Source organism: Varanus komodoensis, unplaced genomic scaffold, assembly GCF_004798865.1.
Source record: "Varanus komodoensis strain SLA01 unplaced genomic scaffold, ASM479886v1 scaffold3, whole genome shotgun sequence".
In the NCBI taxonomy this organism is placed as follows: domain Eukaryota; kingdom Metazoa; phylum Chordata; class Lepidosauria; order Squamata; family Varanidae; genus Varanus; species Varanus komodoensis.
Genome location: NW_025335761.1, coordinates 25,196,371 through 25,215,492, shown reverse-complemented (window position 1 = coordinate 25,215,492; position 19,122 = coordinate 25,196,371). Strand labels below are relative to the sequence as shown.

General features: G+C 36.4%; 1 protein-coding gene across 3 annotated transcripts in view; it reads left to right on the top strand.

The window, feature by feature from the left end:
- CDIN1 (CDAN1 interacting nuclease 1) overlaps positions 1-19,122 on the top strand; it is a 175,495-nt gene that overhangs the window by 44,210 nt on the left and 112,163 nt on the right. The window contains exons 2-5 of one of the 3 annotated variants that reach the window (XM_044436870.1): positions 5,433-5,478; positions 6,304-6,368; positions 14,931-14,991; positions 19,028-19,100. In XM_044436870.1, coding sequence (XP_044292805.1) covers positions 5,433-5,478; positions 6,304-6,368; positions 14,931-14,991; positions 19,028-19,100 — 245 coding nt within the window. Of the gene's footprint in view, positions 1-5,432; positions 5,479-6,303; positions 6,369-14,930; positions 14,992-19,027; positions 19,101-19,122 lie in introns of those variants that run through there. The other 2 variants (XM_044436871.1, XM_044436872.1) reach the window with 2 other exon arrangements.

Sequence of the window (19,122 nt, the reverse complement as noted above, 5' to 3'; positions counted from 1 at the left end):
TGCTCTCCAGCCACTTGTCACCTAACCTGTACTTATGACAGCTATTCCGATGCCCCAAGTGCAAGACCTTGCACTTATCCACATTGAACACCATCCTGTTGTCTCCTGCCCACTTCCATAGTCTGTCCAGATCCTTTTGGATCTGGAGTACCTGCTCCTCAGTTGTGGCCACTGCTCCAGTTTTAGTGTCGTCTGCGAATTTGACTGTTCACCCCTTCTTCCATGTCGTTAATGAAAAGATTAAACAGGATCGGCCCCAGCACAGAGCCCTGAGGGACCCCACTTGTCACTGGCCACCATCCTGATGATTCCCCGCTAATGGTTACTTTCTGCTTTTGGTCAGTCAACCATGCCCTAATCCACCGGACAGTGCTTTGGTGTATCCCAAAACTCCTCAGTTTCTCCACCAGGATATCATGGGGCACTTTGTCAAAGGCCTTGCTGAAATCCAGGTATACCACATCCACTGCATCCCCTCCATCTAGCCATCTCGAAACCTTGTCATAGAATTCCACAAGGTTTGTCTGGCAGGACCTTTTACTTGGATAAAGTGGTGCTGTGCAACATCTACTGAAAAAAGGTGAATTTGCTACTCTTGATTTGGCCCTGTCCATATTTAGAAGAGCTCTCTTGTTGAAGATGCATAAATATGAGTAGAATTGTGTGCACAGCAGGTAGGTAGCTGTATGAAATTTTTCTTTTCCCTTGTAAACAATGGCCACATTCATAGTCTGTGCCTTTCATCTCTGTTAGAACCCTTTACAATTTGTTGTATTGCTACCATTGTTGAATGTTAGTTTCAGTCATTCCATGTGGCCCAAAGGCTAGTATATATGAGCATAACTTTCTTATCTCAGCACAGTATTTAATCTTCATTTTTAAGATTTAATAATAAGAGAGTCTAAAATGCATTCAATCATAAGAAAAAGACTCTGGAAAAAATGAATACTCTTCAGAAAGAACGGGTGCCTCAGTTTTAGAGTATCTTGTTAAATGTTTTTAAATGAAAAATCATTTGAGCAGTATCTTCTACTGGCAATTTCCCTCTGTCTCCTTTTAGAAAGTATTGGCCAACCAGGTCAGCCATTATTAAAGTTCAAGTGGCCCAGTGGGAAAAGTAATGGCCTTGTGCTACTATGAATTTTAAATGTTGCCATTTCTGTATATTGCACCATCATCTGTTCTCACACGTCACTAAATTGTATAGAAGTTGTTAGACCAACTCGAGTGTCAAGGTCATAGGAATGATGACTCTTCTCAAGTAGTCTTTATTCCCTGCAGAGTTTTATCATAAAGCTGTCCTTGTACTACACAAGATAAGCATCAGGTTGTCACACACATTTTTCTAGTTTTATTGAACATACATTGGAGAGAGTGAGAATGTATTATGAATTTTGTTTTCTTACAACAGTTTTCATTCTTTTAGCTTATACCTGGAAGATAGAGTGCACTAAATATACAATTAAATAAATTTATCTCATTATTAATCTCTGTAGAAGAATTGCAAAATGATACTGCATATGTATTTTGGCTTTGATATTGACTATATAAAGGGTTCTTTGAGACGTTAAGTGACACTTTTTTGTAATGCTGCCCATTTTTTCTGTGGAAGTGGGGTTTGCTGAGGAATCCATCCCCCCCCCCCCCCCCCGCAGATAGGTTCCCCTGTCAGCCAGGAGCCTGAGAAGTGTCAAAATAACTTGACCAGACTTGGATTCTATGCGTCTTGACTTGAGGATAGGGAGTGCCTTGTGTTGCTCAGGTTTAGACAGTGAAATGTTTCGAGCTTGGCCAACCCTGTGTAGACCTATTTCCGTTATTGTTTAGCTTAGGAGATTGCATACTTTATAGGCTTTGAAGGATTATCTGCTTTTAGAACTAACATGGGAATGTGGCTCATTTGGTTTACCATAATCTCTCAGTGTGTTTTTTTTCATCCCGATCCTTTTGGTTTATCTGCAGTGCTTGGGATTCAGGAACACTGTATTACATGAGTGCTGTTTTCCAACAATACCTGATTCACTGGCTGGAGAACAGGAAACCTCTTGCTGGAGAGCAGAAAACTTGCACTGTTGTTGCCCATATTGCTAGCTTCTTGGATTATTTATTACACTGTATTCTTGATGTTTCAGAAGCAATGGCTTGTTCAGAATGTTGTTGGTCACTAGTTTAACTGGAGAAGGATGAAAACAATATAGTATGCTGGTGTTCACTTAAGCTATATGCAGACATTAGGAAAAAAATCTCTGTTATGGATTGCATGGAGGACCTAGTAGATACAAGAGGTCTTTCTTTTCAGATAAAGCTACAGGAAGGTGGGTTGGATTAGCACGTTTCCCCTCTCCACATGATAACTGTTGTTTTTTTCAACATCTGAAATACTGACTTCTAGACTACTTCTCAGAATGGTTCATTGCCATGGGACTTGAATTCCTCAGTGGCTTGGTCTTAATATGCATCTTCTTTGTGTGTTCTGGAATCCCCAGCATTTTTTATTTGGTGGACACATGTATAATTTTGAGAGAGTGTCTGAGCAATTTCACAGAATGGTTGCCAAGAAAGGGCTTGCCTATTGGTAAAATGGTTGCCATGATCGATGTTAAATCTAGTATACTAAATAGTGATACAGTGTTCAAGAAGCTAAGTTCAAGGTAGAGGTAGGGTTTAATTTCTGAAGCTCAACCCCATTTTTGAATTCACAGTTTTCTGCTTCACCATACATTTCTCTAAAACAAATAAGGCCCAGAAACAAGTAACTAGACCAAGAAACTGAATACAAAATAGAGGAACGTTATGAGCCTTAAATGCAAAATCATGTATTTGCTTAAGGAACAATAAATGATATCTAAGACAGCTGATCATAAGACAGTGTTAGAAGTTTGCCTTCCAGTTTTGGTGTAGCAGTAACCAGTGACATTACTGCATGGATACTTCTTCCAAGCTGAGGTGGAGCTTAGTGGGATTGGTTAGGCCTTCTTACAGGAAGAAAGAAGGAACTGAAAGGGAACAGTGAGTCAATTCTTTGTTGGTCTCTGGCACAGCATTTAAAGAGCTGTGATATTCTATTACAAGGCTGGATTTTTTTTTAATAAAGAGGAATACAAAAATTGAGTTTAAATTTGAAGAAGAGTGGCTTAGGCCTGCCAGCAACAATTAAAATGGCATTATAAAATTAGCTTTGTTATGACTAATAGAATCCCCTCACTGATTAGTACGAAGCATATTAGTTTGTTACTGTGTGTTTTTCCTTGAGGTAGAGCCATTTAGTTCCATTCTTCCATGCAGGTTTCTTATTGCAGTGTTAGTGCTGAATTATTTGTCTAACCTACTGCCCCATCTAAAGTGATTCTTCACCAGCTCCAAGAAAGAACAGTTTGCAGTTACTTCAGCATATTAAGCCTCTGAAGGGTTTGCTCTGCCAGCATATCTGCAGAAGTCCATTAATGTCTGTGCTCAGTCAGAGGCCGATGCAAACAAAATGTATTTCATGCTGTCCCACTTAACAGAGCAATAGTAATATTTTAAAAAGTGTTGATGTGGACTAATTTATTACCAAAAGTGGAAAGGGCCATTCTGGCTGAGGATGATGGGCTTTGTAGTCCAAAACATGAGGTGAAAAAAGCATGAAGAAGCAATCAGAGATGTGATTCCTTAAATGTACGGGGTTGGATCCCTTGGTTGTTTCTGCTAATACAAGTGGGAGAAGGTGACTTTCAGCAATTCCATCTTCCCCTTGCCCTTTCCCAAAATTGATTTGGGAGCAGAGGATGGGTAAAAGGGCAGGCCACAGTATGAATCTTCCCCATGTCCGTGTGTTCAGTTCAGCTAATAGAATCTAGCTGTTTCATATATGTTTCAAGAAGTATTTGCAATAAAATATTGCATTTGGGCAAACAGATACCATTTCTCTAACTTATAAAGCAGTTATCTAAAAACAGTGCCAACACTTGCAAAGCATGCTACATCCAGTGCACAGGCTACCGCAAAGCACAAATAGAATCCTGCATGCAGGCCTTGTAGGGGAGTCAGAAAGAGCTTGCTTGCTTGCTTGCAATGCATGTCCTCGCTGAGAAGTTGCATGTCCAGCCTGGTGGCTGTGTGCAGCCTGCTGTGAAAGGTTTCTACCAATTGCTACGGAGTAATTCCCTCTGTCCTCTACGCGGGCAGGCTAGGCAAAACTAAATCCTTTACTGTGAGAATTTTTCTCAATCTGGGTTAATTTCTATCTCAAAATTCCTTACAAACCCAGGAAATCTTCTGGTTTATTGTTAATAAAATATATTGTTCCAGAATACTTTGCTAAGGTTCCATAGAGAGCCCAAAATGAAATTAGGATAATACGGATAAAAGAATTTAGGATAATAATGTCACTCTTGTCTCTAGTCAGGATTTTTAAACATGAACCCTGAAATAAATTCAATGGTGTATGTGTGATGTTTTCTGAATGTAACAATTTATAATAATAATAATAATAATGGGAAACCACATTTATAAAAGGGAAAATGTTAAATTATTCATTTTACTTTTTGTACTATGCAGTCAATTTACTGAAACAGTAATTTGTATCTAGAAGTAAAATATATCAGAAGCAATTAATTGTATTCAAGATGTGATGGGGAAGATATATACATAGAAGACAAATGAAAACAGTAGCAGTGCAGTACTGATTGCCTTTTCTGAGGGAGGGAAAAATCTTGTCCTGTTTCTAAATGTTAACTATTCAGAGAAAGGAAAAAAATCTCTCTTGGGGGAGAATGTTTTCCAGGTTGCTTCATTGCCAGGTGTTTGACATTGAGTGGAGCTTTAAATGAATGAAGCTTATGGCAGCCTTTGGAAATGACCGACTCCAGGGAATCTCAGCTTCCTGCTGTGAAAGTTTCTATTTTCAAAGCACATCAGTTTTAGTAGGAATGTTACAGTGGTCCCATATGCTGTTTCTGACAGAGAGCTAAGTTTCTTCCCTGAATATGAGACAGCTACTGAAGAGGTTCCCTTGCTGCTAACAAAATGAATTTCAATATGTTGCCAGTGAACAATCAGTATGCTTCCTATGGCTAATGGAATTTAGCTCCATCAACTGTTAATGTAAATCTGCTTTGTTTTCTTTCCCAACTTCAGTGTATGCTACCGGTATCCCATTTTGTGGGTTCCGAAGCTAGAAACAAATTGTCAAAGCAACATGTAAGCTTACTTTGAAACACTTGCTACATTTTCCCCTCTTCCCTTCCTCATAAACTCTTTTTCTCAGTCTTTCCTTGACCTAGCAGTAGGAAGCCTTTGTCTGAGGTGTTCATCTGGAACAACTTTTCCACACTTGTTTTCATGTTCTGTTAGATTACAGGGCAGCAGGCCTACCTTTGAAGCTCCTTTCTCTTTTGTTTCTTTGCAGTGCACTCCAGTAATTAACTTTGTCCTTCTTTTATTTGTTCCAGTCAATCGCAGTCCACTCTGCTGAGCATCTTCTCCCAGGAGTACCAGGTTAGAAGTTTTCTCCTTTGTGAGGGTTGACAGGTGCCTAATTGAATGATGAATGTCCCTTTATTTCTTTGTAATTGAACTGCCAGCTTTCTGATTGGTTTGGAGGATGTTCCCCTTTCCACATCAAGCACCGCCTGAGTCTCAGTGGATGGCTGCCAAGCCTACCCATCCATCTGTCTAATAACATCTAGCCTTTGCTTATTTGGTGGACCTGTAATAAATTATGCTAAACCATTATTATTCTGACAATAATAATTTCCCTGTGTTGCGTGGTTCCATGTGCTAAATGTTTGCTGACTTGCACTGTCAGTGCTGCTTTCCATGGCTGACAGAGATGATGATAAATGACCATTGCCGGAGTGGCAGAAGGCAAGAGAGGCAGAAAATGGAGTCATTTATCATGAGATGACAGGTGTCAGTCAAGTGGCAAGTCTCAATGGAATTACTTTTTGTAGTTTTCAAATAAGTTGTTTTTAAGCAATGTTCTTCCTGGTTAAAAATGCCAATTGAATTGTAAAACTAGAGTGCAGAGGACTTGGATGGAATTGATTTGAAGGGAAATTAATATAAAGGTTGAAAGAGAGAACAAGTTTTTCTCTGCCCTCTGTAACCCTCAGCAAACTTATTTAGATTCAATTACTATGACCTTACTGCCTTTTACATATATGCTGTTTTACAGTACAGTCAGAACATGCTTCAATCTATACATAAATGAAAAAATAATTTCTGGGTATTAGTATAGGATTTCAGGGTTTTCTTGAGCATTCGTAATTTCTGGTTGGATTTTTCTTTGGCATATTTTAAAGCTCTGTTGTTGTTTTTCAGAAACTCATCAAAAGAACACATGCCAAACATCATAGTCCAGAGGCAACTGAAGCTTATTATCAAAGGTATGAATTTCCCAGCTTGCTAGAGGAGTACCTGCTTATGTATAATCCAAATAATCTTTTGCAATGTAATTTTATTATGTTTTGTTATATACACACACACACACACAGACACACACACACAGAGGTGGGGGGAGGGAATATACAAGCTGACCATCCATAGGTCTGAAGACTGTAGCTTGAGTTCTACTTGAAAGTTTTCCAAGAGAAAATATTACTAGTCCCAGTCCAGTCCAGAACTGTGTATGCTGAAGACCCACTAAATTCAGTGGGCCTTAAATACATGTGCTGGATTTTGGCCTCAGTCTACAGCAATACTACTCATTTCATATTCTAAGTGTGCACTTGAAAGATTCCCTGCTGGCCTTAGTTTCATGAATGATAGTGGCAGTTCTTATATATTAACCATGCTGAATGTGCCTATGTTATAAGAAACATTTATAATAGTAGCTACACTGTTATTAAATAAAAAATGACATCTAAATATAGGGGTTTACAATTTAATTTGTACATTTGGGGCTCTGCCTATTTTAGAAACAATAGTGTCAAAACCTCCTTTTAAAGAAGGCATAATCCTTTATTGTGTCATTTCATAAAACTATTACATGATTATGTGCACCTGGAGTTAATAAATTGTAATTGAAACTTGTTACAGGTTATCAGTAGCTATATTGACATAGACATCTCAGCAACATAATTGGGATGTATTGATATCTAGAAGAGATGTGCAATTAAAATTTTACTATATAGATTGGCATCTGAAGAGACTGCATGGCAAGTGAGATTGTACCTGTGATTATAGATATCTGATATTATGGTCTAACAGTATCCTAATAAAATAAACAAAAACATTTTAGACTTGGGGGAAAGCTGACTATATGGTGTACTTAAATGCCTGTTACAGAATATCTGTGGGCCAATATGCAACATCCACTGTACTTTATTCCATGAACAATCTGTTACAAAATATTAACGTCGCCATAGTGTTTGTAATCTGTTCTTTCTTTTTCCTGTTTTCTTGTTTCCAAATTAAGAAAGAGATATTACATGCTATAGTTGAATAACCAGAATGAATAAACAGAACTATGTTCATAGATATGCAGGTATATGTAAAATGCAGCAACTGGCTTACCACAAAAGCTGGATAATATGGCATATAATGCATTAATCAAATGTGCACTGGTGCATTTGTATTATTTAAAATTTGCATACTGTGATACATTTAAGTAATGCTGATTATACTTAATCTAACTACTGTGGTACAAGAAAACTGAGAATGTTTGTTTTTGAACATATTATTACACATTAGTGAAGGAATACAAGTAACTTTTATAACTGTTGTAGATTGTCTCTATCCCTCTCTTTTGCTAATAGAAACATTAAATTATAACTAAAAACCTGCGGATTCTAATCTCCTTATTACCAAACTTCTCCATTTTGTTTAGGCAATGACTCAATATGGCATATTGGTACACTTGGCACATAATTTCTAATAAATGTCTTCCAACTGTGTAAAAGTAGATTTAAGATGTTTGTATCCACTGTGTGAAATTATATTAAATTAAGACATGTGCACCTTGTGATCTATCTTATGTCCATAAATCAAGCATGTATGCATGTATATGCACAGATATCTTCTCCCTAGAATTTTGAAGATGGTTTTTATGTCACTGTTTTTAATGTGATCATTGTCTTCTCTAAACCAAACAAGATATTTGAGGAATAGTATGAAGCCTATCTGAAATTTTAAAGATTATCTTTGCTTACATGAATTTCAGTTTGACTTTCTTATGTAGCTCTGTGTTACAACCCTCATGTTTATAGTCCTTTTATAGTCCTGTTGTGGATCACCAAGTTGCATATGCAATATTAGCCTTTTCCAATTGACAGACAAATGAACCCAAGCTACAGTTTTGGATAGCAACCCTATACTGTATTTTCCATGTACATTTAATATAGGAATAACAGCTACAGTTTCAACTATGGTTAGAAGCCTTAACCCTAAAGGTACACAATTACCCAGTGGTGGTATATATAAGGCAAAACCAGTAAGATAGCTTGTCATCTTGAAAGCAGAGAGGTCTAAAGGGAGGGTTTTGTTTATTGTGCCTATAGTCCATAAACATAGTTTAAGGTAAAAGAAATGGTTTAAACTTTGGATAGCATGATGCTGGGTCTATCCTCCTCCTTAATAGTAAACTTTAGAACATGATCTGGTAGATCACTAGTTATGTCTGTCACATCATTGTTTAATGGCCTTGTGTCTGCAGTAGTTTGGTGGTGGTTGTTTTAATTCTCATAATTTCTAACTTAGTTTCTATGACAGAATAGAAAATTTCCCAGCAATCTTGATTCACCTAGGCTGTAGTCCTCTGCACCGTTACTCAAGAGTAAGCTACACTCTATAGTAGGCCTCACTTCCTCTTTTCATACAAATTAGAAATAAGATGTTAATATTTTCACTAAATTCATAATCTCCCTATATATAGCAATCTATATATACTGCCCTCATGTATTTATTTATTTAGGTCCTGTGTAAGTGGTTTATGTAAAATTAAGCTCAGGTATTATTCACAATTGAAGTTCAGGATCTTCATTCATTTGGTCTCAGGGAAGTGTGATTCTCAAGCTGCAACAAAGAAAAGATGAAGATATCTCTTCTTCTTTGATTAATTATGTAAATTCCAGAGGAAAGGTGCTTCAGTCACATATTGACCTGTGTATTGCAAGTGGTCAGGGTTGGTATGAATGTGGTGTGTGAACTGAGAATAACAGGTCAGTTAAGTTCAAAGTAAAATGCATAACATAATGGAACTATTTTTGGTCCCCAGTGAATTTAATGATAATTATTTCCAGCAACGGAACAATTAGCTGTATAATTACCCATTTGACTGTGCAGATTCTTAATCTTCTCAGCCAGCCACATTTCTAAGTGCTGTGTGCTACACATACATGGGAGGGAGGGATCTAGGAACATGTAAGATTGGCTTCACAGTGAGGGAAAGTGTATTACTTGATGTTAGCACTGCCGGATGTACTTCCTTTTATATTTTGTTTACATTTCCACACTTTCAACTCATAGAGAACCATTTGGATGGTTGACAACTTAAATGTCTGTGTAATTTAGTATTATAACATTAAATTTAAAATCTAGTGATATCAACTGTACTACACCCCATCTTGTTATCACAGGCCTGCCATCCTCCTCTTCCTAATTATTTTATATTATTTAATAAAACAAAATGTTTTGCTGTACTTATTGGAATGGATAACACTGTTTAGCACAAGGATTGGAAACATCCAGACTGACAGGCAAATTTTGTCATCATAGGTTGTTCACCCCTTCCTTTCCAGTCTTCCAGCCAGTGGCAACACTGACTAGTTTCCTCCCTCCCATGATTGTGAGGTATTTTGGTGCTTTCTGTAGTTTTTTTCCCCTCATCTTTTCCCTCCCTGTTTCCAGAAAGGGATAGTCTTTCTGAAGCATCAAGCAGCACATTGGGGCAGCTGTCACTGGTTGGCCAGCATGTCTTCAAAATATTATTTACATTCCCAATATGCACAATTGTTGTATGTGTTTTTCCACTTATTTGGACTGGCTCAATGCGGAGATACACACTTTTTCAGGTCCAAATTAGACAACTCACCTAGGCAATGTCCTGAGGAGTACCTCTTGTCAGGATGCAGCAGGTTCCACCCTGGACACTGACCCAGAGAGAACCCCAAAGTTTGGTCTGTTTCAGTTTGCCTTCCCCTGTCAGATGTCAAAAGGTAAAACAACCCATACCACATGCTAGCCACATATTTTCAGCGGCTTGTATGAAATACAAAACAAACCATATAGCTGAAGTGACCTGGATTTGGATGACATAACAAAGTAGCATGGCTTCTTACCCATGATGGGTTGTCCTATTTTCTGAATCCAATTAACGTATTAACAAACTTTAGTGAAATTAGTTAGTTAGCATTCACTTGCAATATTGACAATTCCAGGCTAATCTTATGAATGCATGAAAAATCAGAGGTAAAAGTATTAATCAAATGTGATTATTAGCATTTAGGTGCTTATGCTGTGAAATACCAGGAAAGATATATCCACTTTCAGTCATTCCCAAAATTTGTTTAGATTTGTCAGAATTCATTGTAACTTATTTTGTATCTGAAAACTGTAATTTATTATTATGGTTTTCTACCTGGCTGTAAAAAATAATCAGGTATAATTAAACACAGATGTCCATTTTATAAAATGCAACATTGTGTGGGCTCAAGGACTTGAAGAAAACCTTGCGAAGTAGAAGTGTCTTCCTCTCTGAGAATACTAATATATAGTGGTATTTATTTATTATTTATTTAAAACTTTTGTATGCCATTCCTTGGCATCTCAGGACGGCTCACAATACATAAAATTAAAATACAGTAATAGCATGCATCCATGTTACATCCACATTTTAAGTTTATGACCTAATTTTTAATTTAGGACTCGTACTGTTTCACAAGGTATGACTGCACTGAGGTTATTCTAGGGCAGCTACTGTTTGGGAAAGGTACAGGTTACTTTCCATTCCTTTCTTAGATCATCACACCAAATGGTTGATGTATTCTTTGCTTACTAAAGAGCAGGATAGTAAGCAATCCAAGTTTTCCTGTAGGAGTACCTGACTTAGACTGTGCCAGAACACCTCTCATACCCTTTTCCATAAATTCTGCAGCAGAGCTTTTATGTGTCCACAGAAGAATTTTAAATCAAACTGACTTACTTACCTATACTTCAGCTACATTCCCTAGCATCGAGGGCTGTTCAACACACTGGCTTCACCTACTGTTACAATGTGTTGTTACTTTTATAGTGAGAAGTCCAAACTGGTAGGCTGACCTAGTGGTGTCATTTTTAAAAAGGAGAATTGTTCTCCTTCCCACTAACTAATCTGGATACCACAATTACTCCTCTACTGTCTTCCATGTTTGTTGGAGATTAGTGTGTCCAAAATATAATCATGAAAGATAAAATATTCTAGTTGGTATAAGTAGTAAGAGGGAGTAAAAAGAATCTATCTAATTTTTTGGTGTCTGATAGTTCTGTCTGCAGTGTGTAATCTGAAAATGTAGATTTTGTGTCAACTATTCCATACCTATTGTCCACCAACTATGTCTTTGTTGACATTTCTAATAAATGCACTAAATCCTGCATGCAGCACCCATAAGCAGCAAAGTTCCCATAGATGGATATACAACTTTTATATCCTCGTTATTTTTTCAAGGTTTTTAAAAGCATGTATATGAATTTGTAAAAAATACAATCAACTTTCTAGCAGTCATGCATAGGCTTCAATAAAAGTGGTCCAAATGTTTAAATAGGTATCTCTTAGAATGTGGTGTCTTTATTCTACCCACATTGAAGGTTCTGAAAGGTCCTCAGTAGCATTATAAGAGGTGTGAGTGCTTATCCTTCCACTGTTGATATTGTATATCAATCTTCTAGTAGTCAAAAGAGCACAGACCATCCATTTCACCTTCCATATGTTAATTTCCTGCTTCATGGGAATTAACAAATGAATTAAAAGAGCACATATGTCAATAAATATTAAAGAATGTTCTAATGCAAAATGTATTTGTATAATAATCTCCTATCAAAAAGGGTACTACGGAACAGTGCCAAAACTTGTTTAAGAGAAATATTGGCTGTATTTAGAGATGCGTGACACTGGAAACTTGTTCTGTTTGAGCTCAATGGACTTTCCTCTAATTTGCAGCGCAGTGGCTAAAACTGTTGGGAATAAACTAGATCAACAGTTCCCAGACTTTTTTGGTCATGGAACCTTTCTGAAGGCATTTTTTTCCTAACTCAATTCCTTATTTTTACTAAGCATTGTGAACCCACAACGTTCTTCCTTCTTTCATTTGCTCCTATTGCCTGAGTGCTCTGTGTAATATAGTTGGTTTGGAAATAAAGAGAAAACATTTTAAATATAATGAATGAATAATATCCCAGATGAATTCTTTTGCTTATTCTCAACACTATGCAATAGAGCACTAGAAACCAAATTACATGATGCATTTCTTTGTTTGCAGCTTGGATGCCAACTGATAATCCAGTTTCTTTTTCAAATCTGTTTTAAATTTGATTTTGAGATTTTTTGCAGAACCCCTACAAGACTTTTGTGGAACCCTAGGGTTCCACATAGTTTGGGAACCACTGGACTAGACAGTTATTCTTGGTGCACTTTCCAAGGTCAGGGTTGCACTGATAAGGACTGTGCAGACTAGGAGATGATGGGGAGAACTGAAGGGGCAGGGGAAGGTGAGGCTGGCTCAAGGCTGCTGCGCTCAGCTTCTTACATAGACCATGAGGGCAGACAGGGCTTGGAAGAGAAGGAAGGGGACAATGGAGGAAGATGAGCCTATGGCCCGTCTGGTTCCTGACCGCATTACACCATGTCAGGTTAGAAGAGCTATTCAGTTAGAGGGCTTGTATAGGTCTCAGAAGCTAGCCCTTCTCCAGGGGGACCCACCTATCGGTTGACTCCCAACATTACTGAAAAGGAGGATTGTCAGAAGTAGCTTCCACTCTGGGTTCAACTAATTGCTTTGTTCGTGCATAGCAACTTGTCTTTCATTTGCTGTAACTTGTTAGCTATGAAATGGCAGTAAAGATCTATTTTGCAAAGAGACGTCTGTTGTTTTGGAAACCTGAAGTGAATACAGAAAAATCTAGTTCAAGAAAAAAGTGGGCTGCATCTAATTTTGTTTTCAACTTCTGAAAAATTGCTCAAAATATTTATGCAGATTTGGAGCAAAGAACAGCATGCATCTATCTGAATTTGAACCTATGGTGTAAATTGCACAAATTGTATAAATTGTTCAGACTGAAGGCACCTCATTACATTTGAGTTGTTCTTGTTGTTTCATTTAACATAAAAGCATCCTCCTTTCATTGCATAGGCACATGCTCCAGTTTGGCCACCCTGTAATTTCTGACAGTTAAATTCCAGATCTCTGCAAAATTTAGTCCTCTGCTCTGCAATTTTATCCAATTATGCAGTCTGCACGAATTACAGAGCAAAAGCCTGATTTTTTTTGTTTTGCAAAATTTTCCTACTTTTTCCAATGTGCAAAGTCATGCCCTTTAAAGAAAAATAGAAGTCCATATGCTGGATCAACTCATGTCAGGTTGCATTGGTGCAAGGATGTTGCAATGGAACTTACAAAACCAAGATGAGAAAATTCCATTGGATTTTTACCTCCTATCAGATTTGTCACACATCCCTAGCTGTATTGCATCACCAGCAATTAGCTGAATTAGACAACCCCTTATTAAAGAGATGCTGCATATCTAATCAAATTGAAACAAAGGGTTTAGCTAAATAAGATGTAGCCTAAATAAAATCCAAAGACATGACAGGTAGATACCAAAGCAGCCAGCTACTGATCAGAAACTTTGTTGTGGGTCCAAAAAAATTGGAGGGGGGGCTGCCTTAACTACTCAACCATTCTTTAATAGCATTGAACCAGACAATTGAACGTACTCTTTTTAGCCAGTGAAATGCTTACTGGCTAAATCTTTGGTCAGATGCAAGCGGAATGTCATATTCAATAGTGGCTCTTCTAGGAGCCTATGGAAAATCAGCATTTGAGTCACCCATCATCATTTAGTATTTTATTTATGTAATAAATATAATTGATAATAGCAAATTCTGGAGCATGGAAAGAAGTTGAGTCCTACAAGACCCTATCAAAGCAATGCTGGCTTTGACAGAAGTCTGAGCACAGTTATAAACATCTAGGTGGGCTTTCAGAGTTTTTAAGGCCCAACTTCTTAGAGGAAATTAGTGAGCGATTTAAGAGGTAGACCCCAGCTTGCATTCTTGCATCACAGCGTGGTACCCCAGTGTACCCTTTTGTCTTCTTTTCTGGGTGTTCAGACGCAGTGGTAACAGTAGAGCTATGGATTCTGTTTCAGTCAGGCAGTGGAAATCTGGATTCTTGTTCATTGTTGGTGTATTCTGAAGCCTGGCCATAGTGGTTAATGTGCTCTTACTTGAACTGGCCCTCAGGCTCTCTTTGAGTTTTCAGGAATCTCAAGCAAAACTCCTGACTGTTCCAGCTTGGGAACTCTACTCACCAATGTTCTAGTGCAGACAAACTGGAACATTTATTTTTGATGGTGTAGCTAGATGTGTAATATCCAAAGAGCTTCCATACTAATTATTTTTCACACACACCCTGCCATCATCAAATATTGGGCACAGAATCCAGCTACTAAAAAAAGTAATCCTGTTCTATGTATCTGTCAATGAACCAGCTGTAATTATGTACAACCTAATGTCAGCACTTTCCTTGTAGAATTTTAATGATGATATAACATAAATACATCTAATCGGCTCATGAGGAAGAAGCAGTGGGACACTTTGCTGATCATGACTGTTTTGTGAATATTTATATTTTGAGGTAATCCATATGTTCTTTGGTCAGTTTCTTTCTGGCCTGAGTGAGGGCAAGATGGCAACTCCAGTGCTGGCTGTTTCTTTGAATCTTCAACAGCATTTTTTTTCTTTTTGCTTTGTCTAGGTACCTGAATAGAGTGCTAAAAAATGCAACTTCTCCTGTATTACTGGAAATGGCCAATGAGGTAACCATTAACAAAGATAGCTGTTTATGTTTACCATAGTAGCTTTTATTTAGAAGCACAATTGAACAAATGTAATTGAACAAAAGCTAATGTGATTTCAAAGAACATAGTATATGTTTAAAATAGGCAGTACTTAGAGTAATTAGATGAAACATATTTAATAGCTAATCGGTTAGTTCAAGTAATATTTTTACTTGTAAGCAAATGCATAAAGTTTCTTGATTTTTTTTGAATTTTTTTCCTCCTATTTTCTGAAAAGGTAGTCTTGTACTCATTTACTTGGGAGTAGATCTCATTGAACTCAATGGGATTTATCTATGAGTTGACAGTCTTAGTATTGTACTATCAGGTATTTAATTAGTGCTTAGTTTTGTTTTCATAAAGATATACTTTTTGTAAAATTCCACAAAAGCAATCAAACCAATTGTCTTTTAACTTTCCTTTTACTATAAATAAGTATAAGCAAGAGTAAGTTTACTATTAATTTCACTGTTTTTCCTGTACATCAGAGTTCAAAAAACTAATAATAGGACATTTACCTTTGTGTTAGAATTACTCATATCTGATGGTACAAGAAAAAATTCCTGTAGTTCAGTGGTGACAGACTTGTATGCAGTGAAGGTGAAAAAAAGGATAGGCCTATACTTATCAATTAGCCAGGTCATCACCTGTGTTGCCCATACCTCATCCAATGGACATTCATTCGCTACATTTACATTCTGCTTCACATCTAATAGATTCTGGAGCAGGTTGTGGAAGGCTGGACTGGGACTGTGTTTGCTGAAATGGCCAGACTGGAAACTACCACTGTACTACTGTAGTATATTTAAAGAGAAGGTTTCTAGAAACATTTGTGCTATTGCAGGCACAAAAGTTTACAATTCTGGCAGATGGCTCCCTTTGAGTATCCTTATCAATGCAATTCTATACAGGTCTGCTCAAAAGTGAGTCCCATGAAGCTCAGTAGGCTTATTCCTGAGAAAGTTTGTTTAGGATTATGCTTTTATATGTTTATGAAAAGTAGTACAAGTATCTGGTTTGATTTTGAAATTCTTATGCAAGCCTCAAAAGAATATGATAAAATCCATGCTTTTGTGTTGCTTTTAAGTGCTAAAAATAGCCATAAGGCATGAAAGGAATCTTTGCATTAAAAAGGAATATAAATGGAACAGCAGTAGTAAGTCCTACATAAGGAAGGAAGTATGAATTTTTTGTAAGCTTCTGTCTGTTTTACATTGTTATAGTCAGCAAATGAGCAATTACCTATCAGTTACTGGATGGTTTTAATGGTCTATAAAGTGTCTATACATTGTAATAATAGAGTTAACATATGAAAGTGATTGCTTTCTGTTTGTGCCCAAGGATGCCTTTTGTAGTTCCTTTTGGAAGATTTTAAGTCTACAATATTGTCTTTATTTTAAACAAAGAAATTGTGTTACAGATTAGATTGTTAGTAAATAACATGCATTGTATGGATTTGTCATACAATCAGTGCAAAGGCATGCAGCATTTGTACTCTTGTTTGCATATCCTTTTGTTTGCATGCTTTTCTTCATGCATTTCCCATAGCATTATAGATAATGCACATAATTTCTGATACTTAAAGCATCATTTTATTCATATATTGCACTGGCACATCTGAGCAATTCATGATGCTAGCCTTTGTTTTTGTGTTAAGTTTAGAGATAAATATGAATACTTTTTTACTTTTTACTTTTTCTTTAACTGTTGTTTTAAATAACTTTATTTATTGGGAGCAGCAATACAGTAGCTGGTAATATGAAAGGTAATGTTTTTTGTGACTGCTTCTGATGCATTAGGGAAATGTGGCTGTAACAAGCATGAGATTGCTGCCTTCCTACAATCAAGCTGCCATTTTTATATGATAGTTAATATTTAAATGGCGTTCTCCTGCATCTGCTGACAATTGGTGTAATGGTAATACTTTATGAGTCAATATATATTTAATCAGTGGAAACTGTAAAAATTGATGAGAAATATATAACATAGATGCATTACAGTATGCAGCATCTCTTTTAAATAAAAATAGGCCATTGTTGTTTTATTTTTTATGTTTCTGTGAAGTTATTTTAAAATTCCAGACATTGAATGTGCCACTTTTTATATCTAAAATATAATTAAAAATAAGTATCAAAACTAATATTTGTTAAAAATAATAAAATTAGTCACTCTTTTCTCACCAGGCAAATATTTTCTAGAGGGATTTGAAGCCCTATGAATTTTACTTACATGCTAAATTCTGACATGAAGCATGATGGCCCTATTTCAGAGAAAGATGGGTGCATGATTAATATGAAAATTAGGGAGATGCAAGTACCTGAACTAATAAGGTAGTCCTTATTCAGGCTGGACTACCTTCAGTAATTTCACCATTTTTCATGTGTCAGCTCTGATGTGGGTTACTGGAAATAAGCAGTTCTGTAGAAAGCCTTTCTTTTTACTTGAGGGAATTTAAGTGCATCCAAGTACATATATATTTGGAGAAATATATGTACAAATGGAAACAACTTTTTGTGTTGTTTTTAAATCAAAATTTATATGAATATGTACACAAATATGTCAAGACAAATAACATTACCATAATGTAAGTGGGAGCTTTACTTTTCTATTGTGAAATAAATATTCAGTAGAGTATTACTGTAATTTGCAAGTTAAAATAATGTTGGTATATTTCATATTTTAAGTATGCACAAGCCCTTAATATGGAGTCTCAATATCTCAAGAAAGACTCCCTTATTTTCAATATATTCAACACATACTGATAGTACTTAAATGGTGTCCATGATATATTACAATTGAGATTTTCATTTGTACATTGTTAAACAACAGCACCAATGGTTTAAACAAATAATCCAAAATATAATACATAGGAGTTCCCTTCAATGTAGCTTAGATTTGGCTGTTTATTCTTAATATTTTAAAAATGCTGTTATCCTCTAGCAATCTTCAAAATTAAACAAAACAGGACCCTGCAGACATTTGCACAAAGTTGGTTTTCATAAATTTCATAAATTTCATAAATTGACTTCAAAGGAATTCAAATTATATATATGTTCAGAGCTTAGGTTTATTTCATCTAGTTTAACATGCAAAATATTAAGCTTGGACTTTTGATTTAGGTGGGAAAAACACTTCATTCTCAAGTAATTTTTTAATTATCCGTCACATGTGGTTGTAGTCCCTCTAGGATTCTTTTTGCATCTAACATGCTTTAATAGAATAAGATTTTTGTCAATAAGTGAAGGCACTTAATTTTTCATTAGTAAATATTCTTACTGGTTGGATGCTTTTGTTTATACGTTAGTTTCACACAATGTACATTGAATTGTGTGCTTCACATTGAGACCAGTGCTATTCACATTCCCAGTATATTGTATATTCTAATAGATAATTCCAGGTGCTGAGTCAAAACAGAGCTAAGGAGGAGAAAAAAGGCTTTATTGTGCTTGGGTGAACCCCAAGCATTGCAAAAGCAGAAAAGTCTTCATAGAAAAAGACTAAAAGCGCAGCCCCTTCCATTCCCAAAACTACCCTATAAGTACTGGGCTTGCTCAGTGCCATGCTGAGGGGGTCTGAAAAATAGAGAGTGGGATAAAATGGAGAATCCTAAAAGAAGGCATGGGTAACTGGTTGGCAAACAGTATGGGAGCATTCCATACTGCAACATAGTAGATCCCTTTGTAATGGCCCAACATTGAATATTGCTATTGGCATTCATTTATTGATATATCCAAACACTGAAAGATTACAAGATAGGAGAGTTGAAGTGAGTCTTTTGAAAAGAAAATATTTTAGTTGGAGCACAAACGAATGTATTCCATCCTGTACATAGGCCAAAACACTTATAAATTGAATTATACCACAATTAGTATCATAAGGAAGGTATATGTATGCTCCTGATTTGAAAACTGAGATAACCAAAAGACAATCTGCCTCTCCTCTTTTTAATATAAGGAGACATATAGTGAAATCATGTTTAAAAGCAAGTTGGTGTTACTATTTATCTTTCTGTAAGGTGGATTTTGCCCCATCATTGATGGCTCGGATAGTGTTGGAAAGATTTCTGCAAGACCAAGATGGATCAACTCGTAAGTAATTTTATAAAATTAG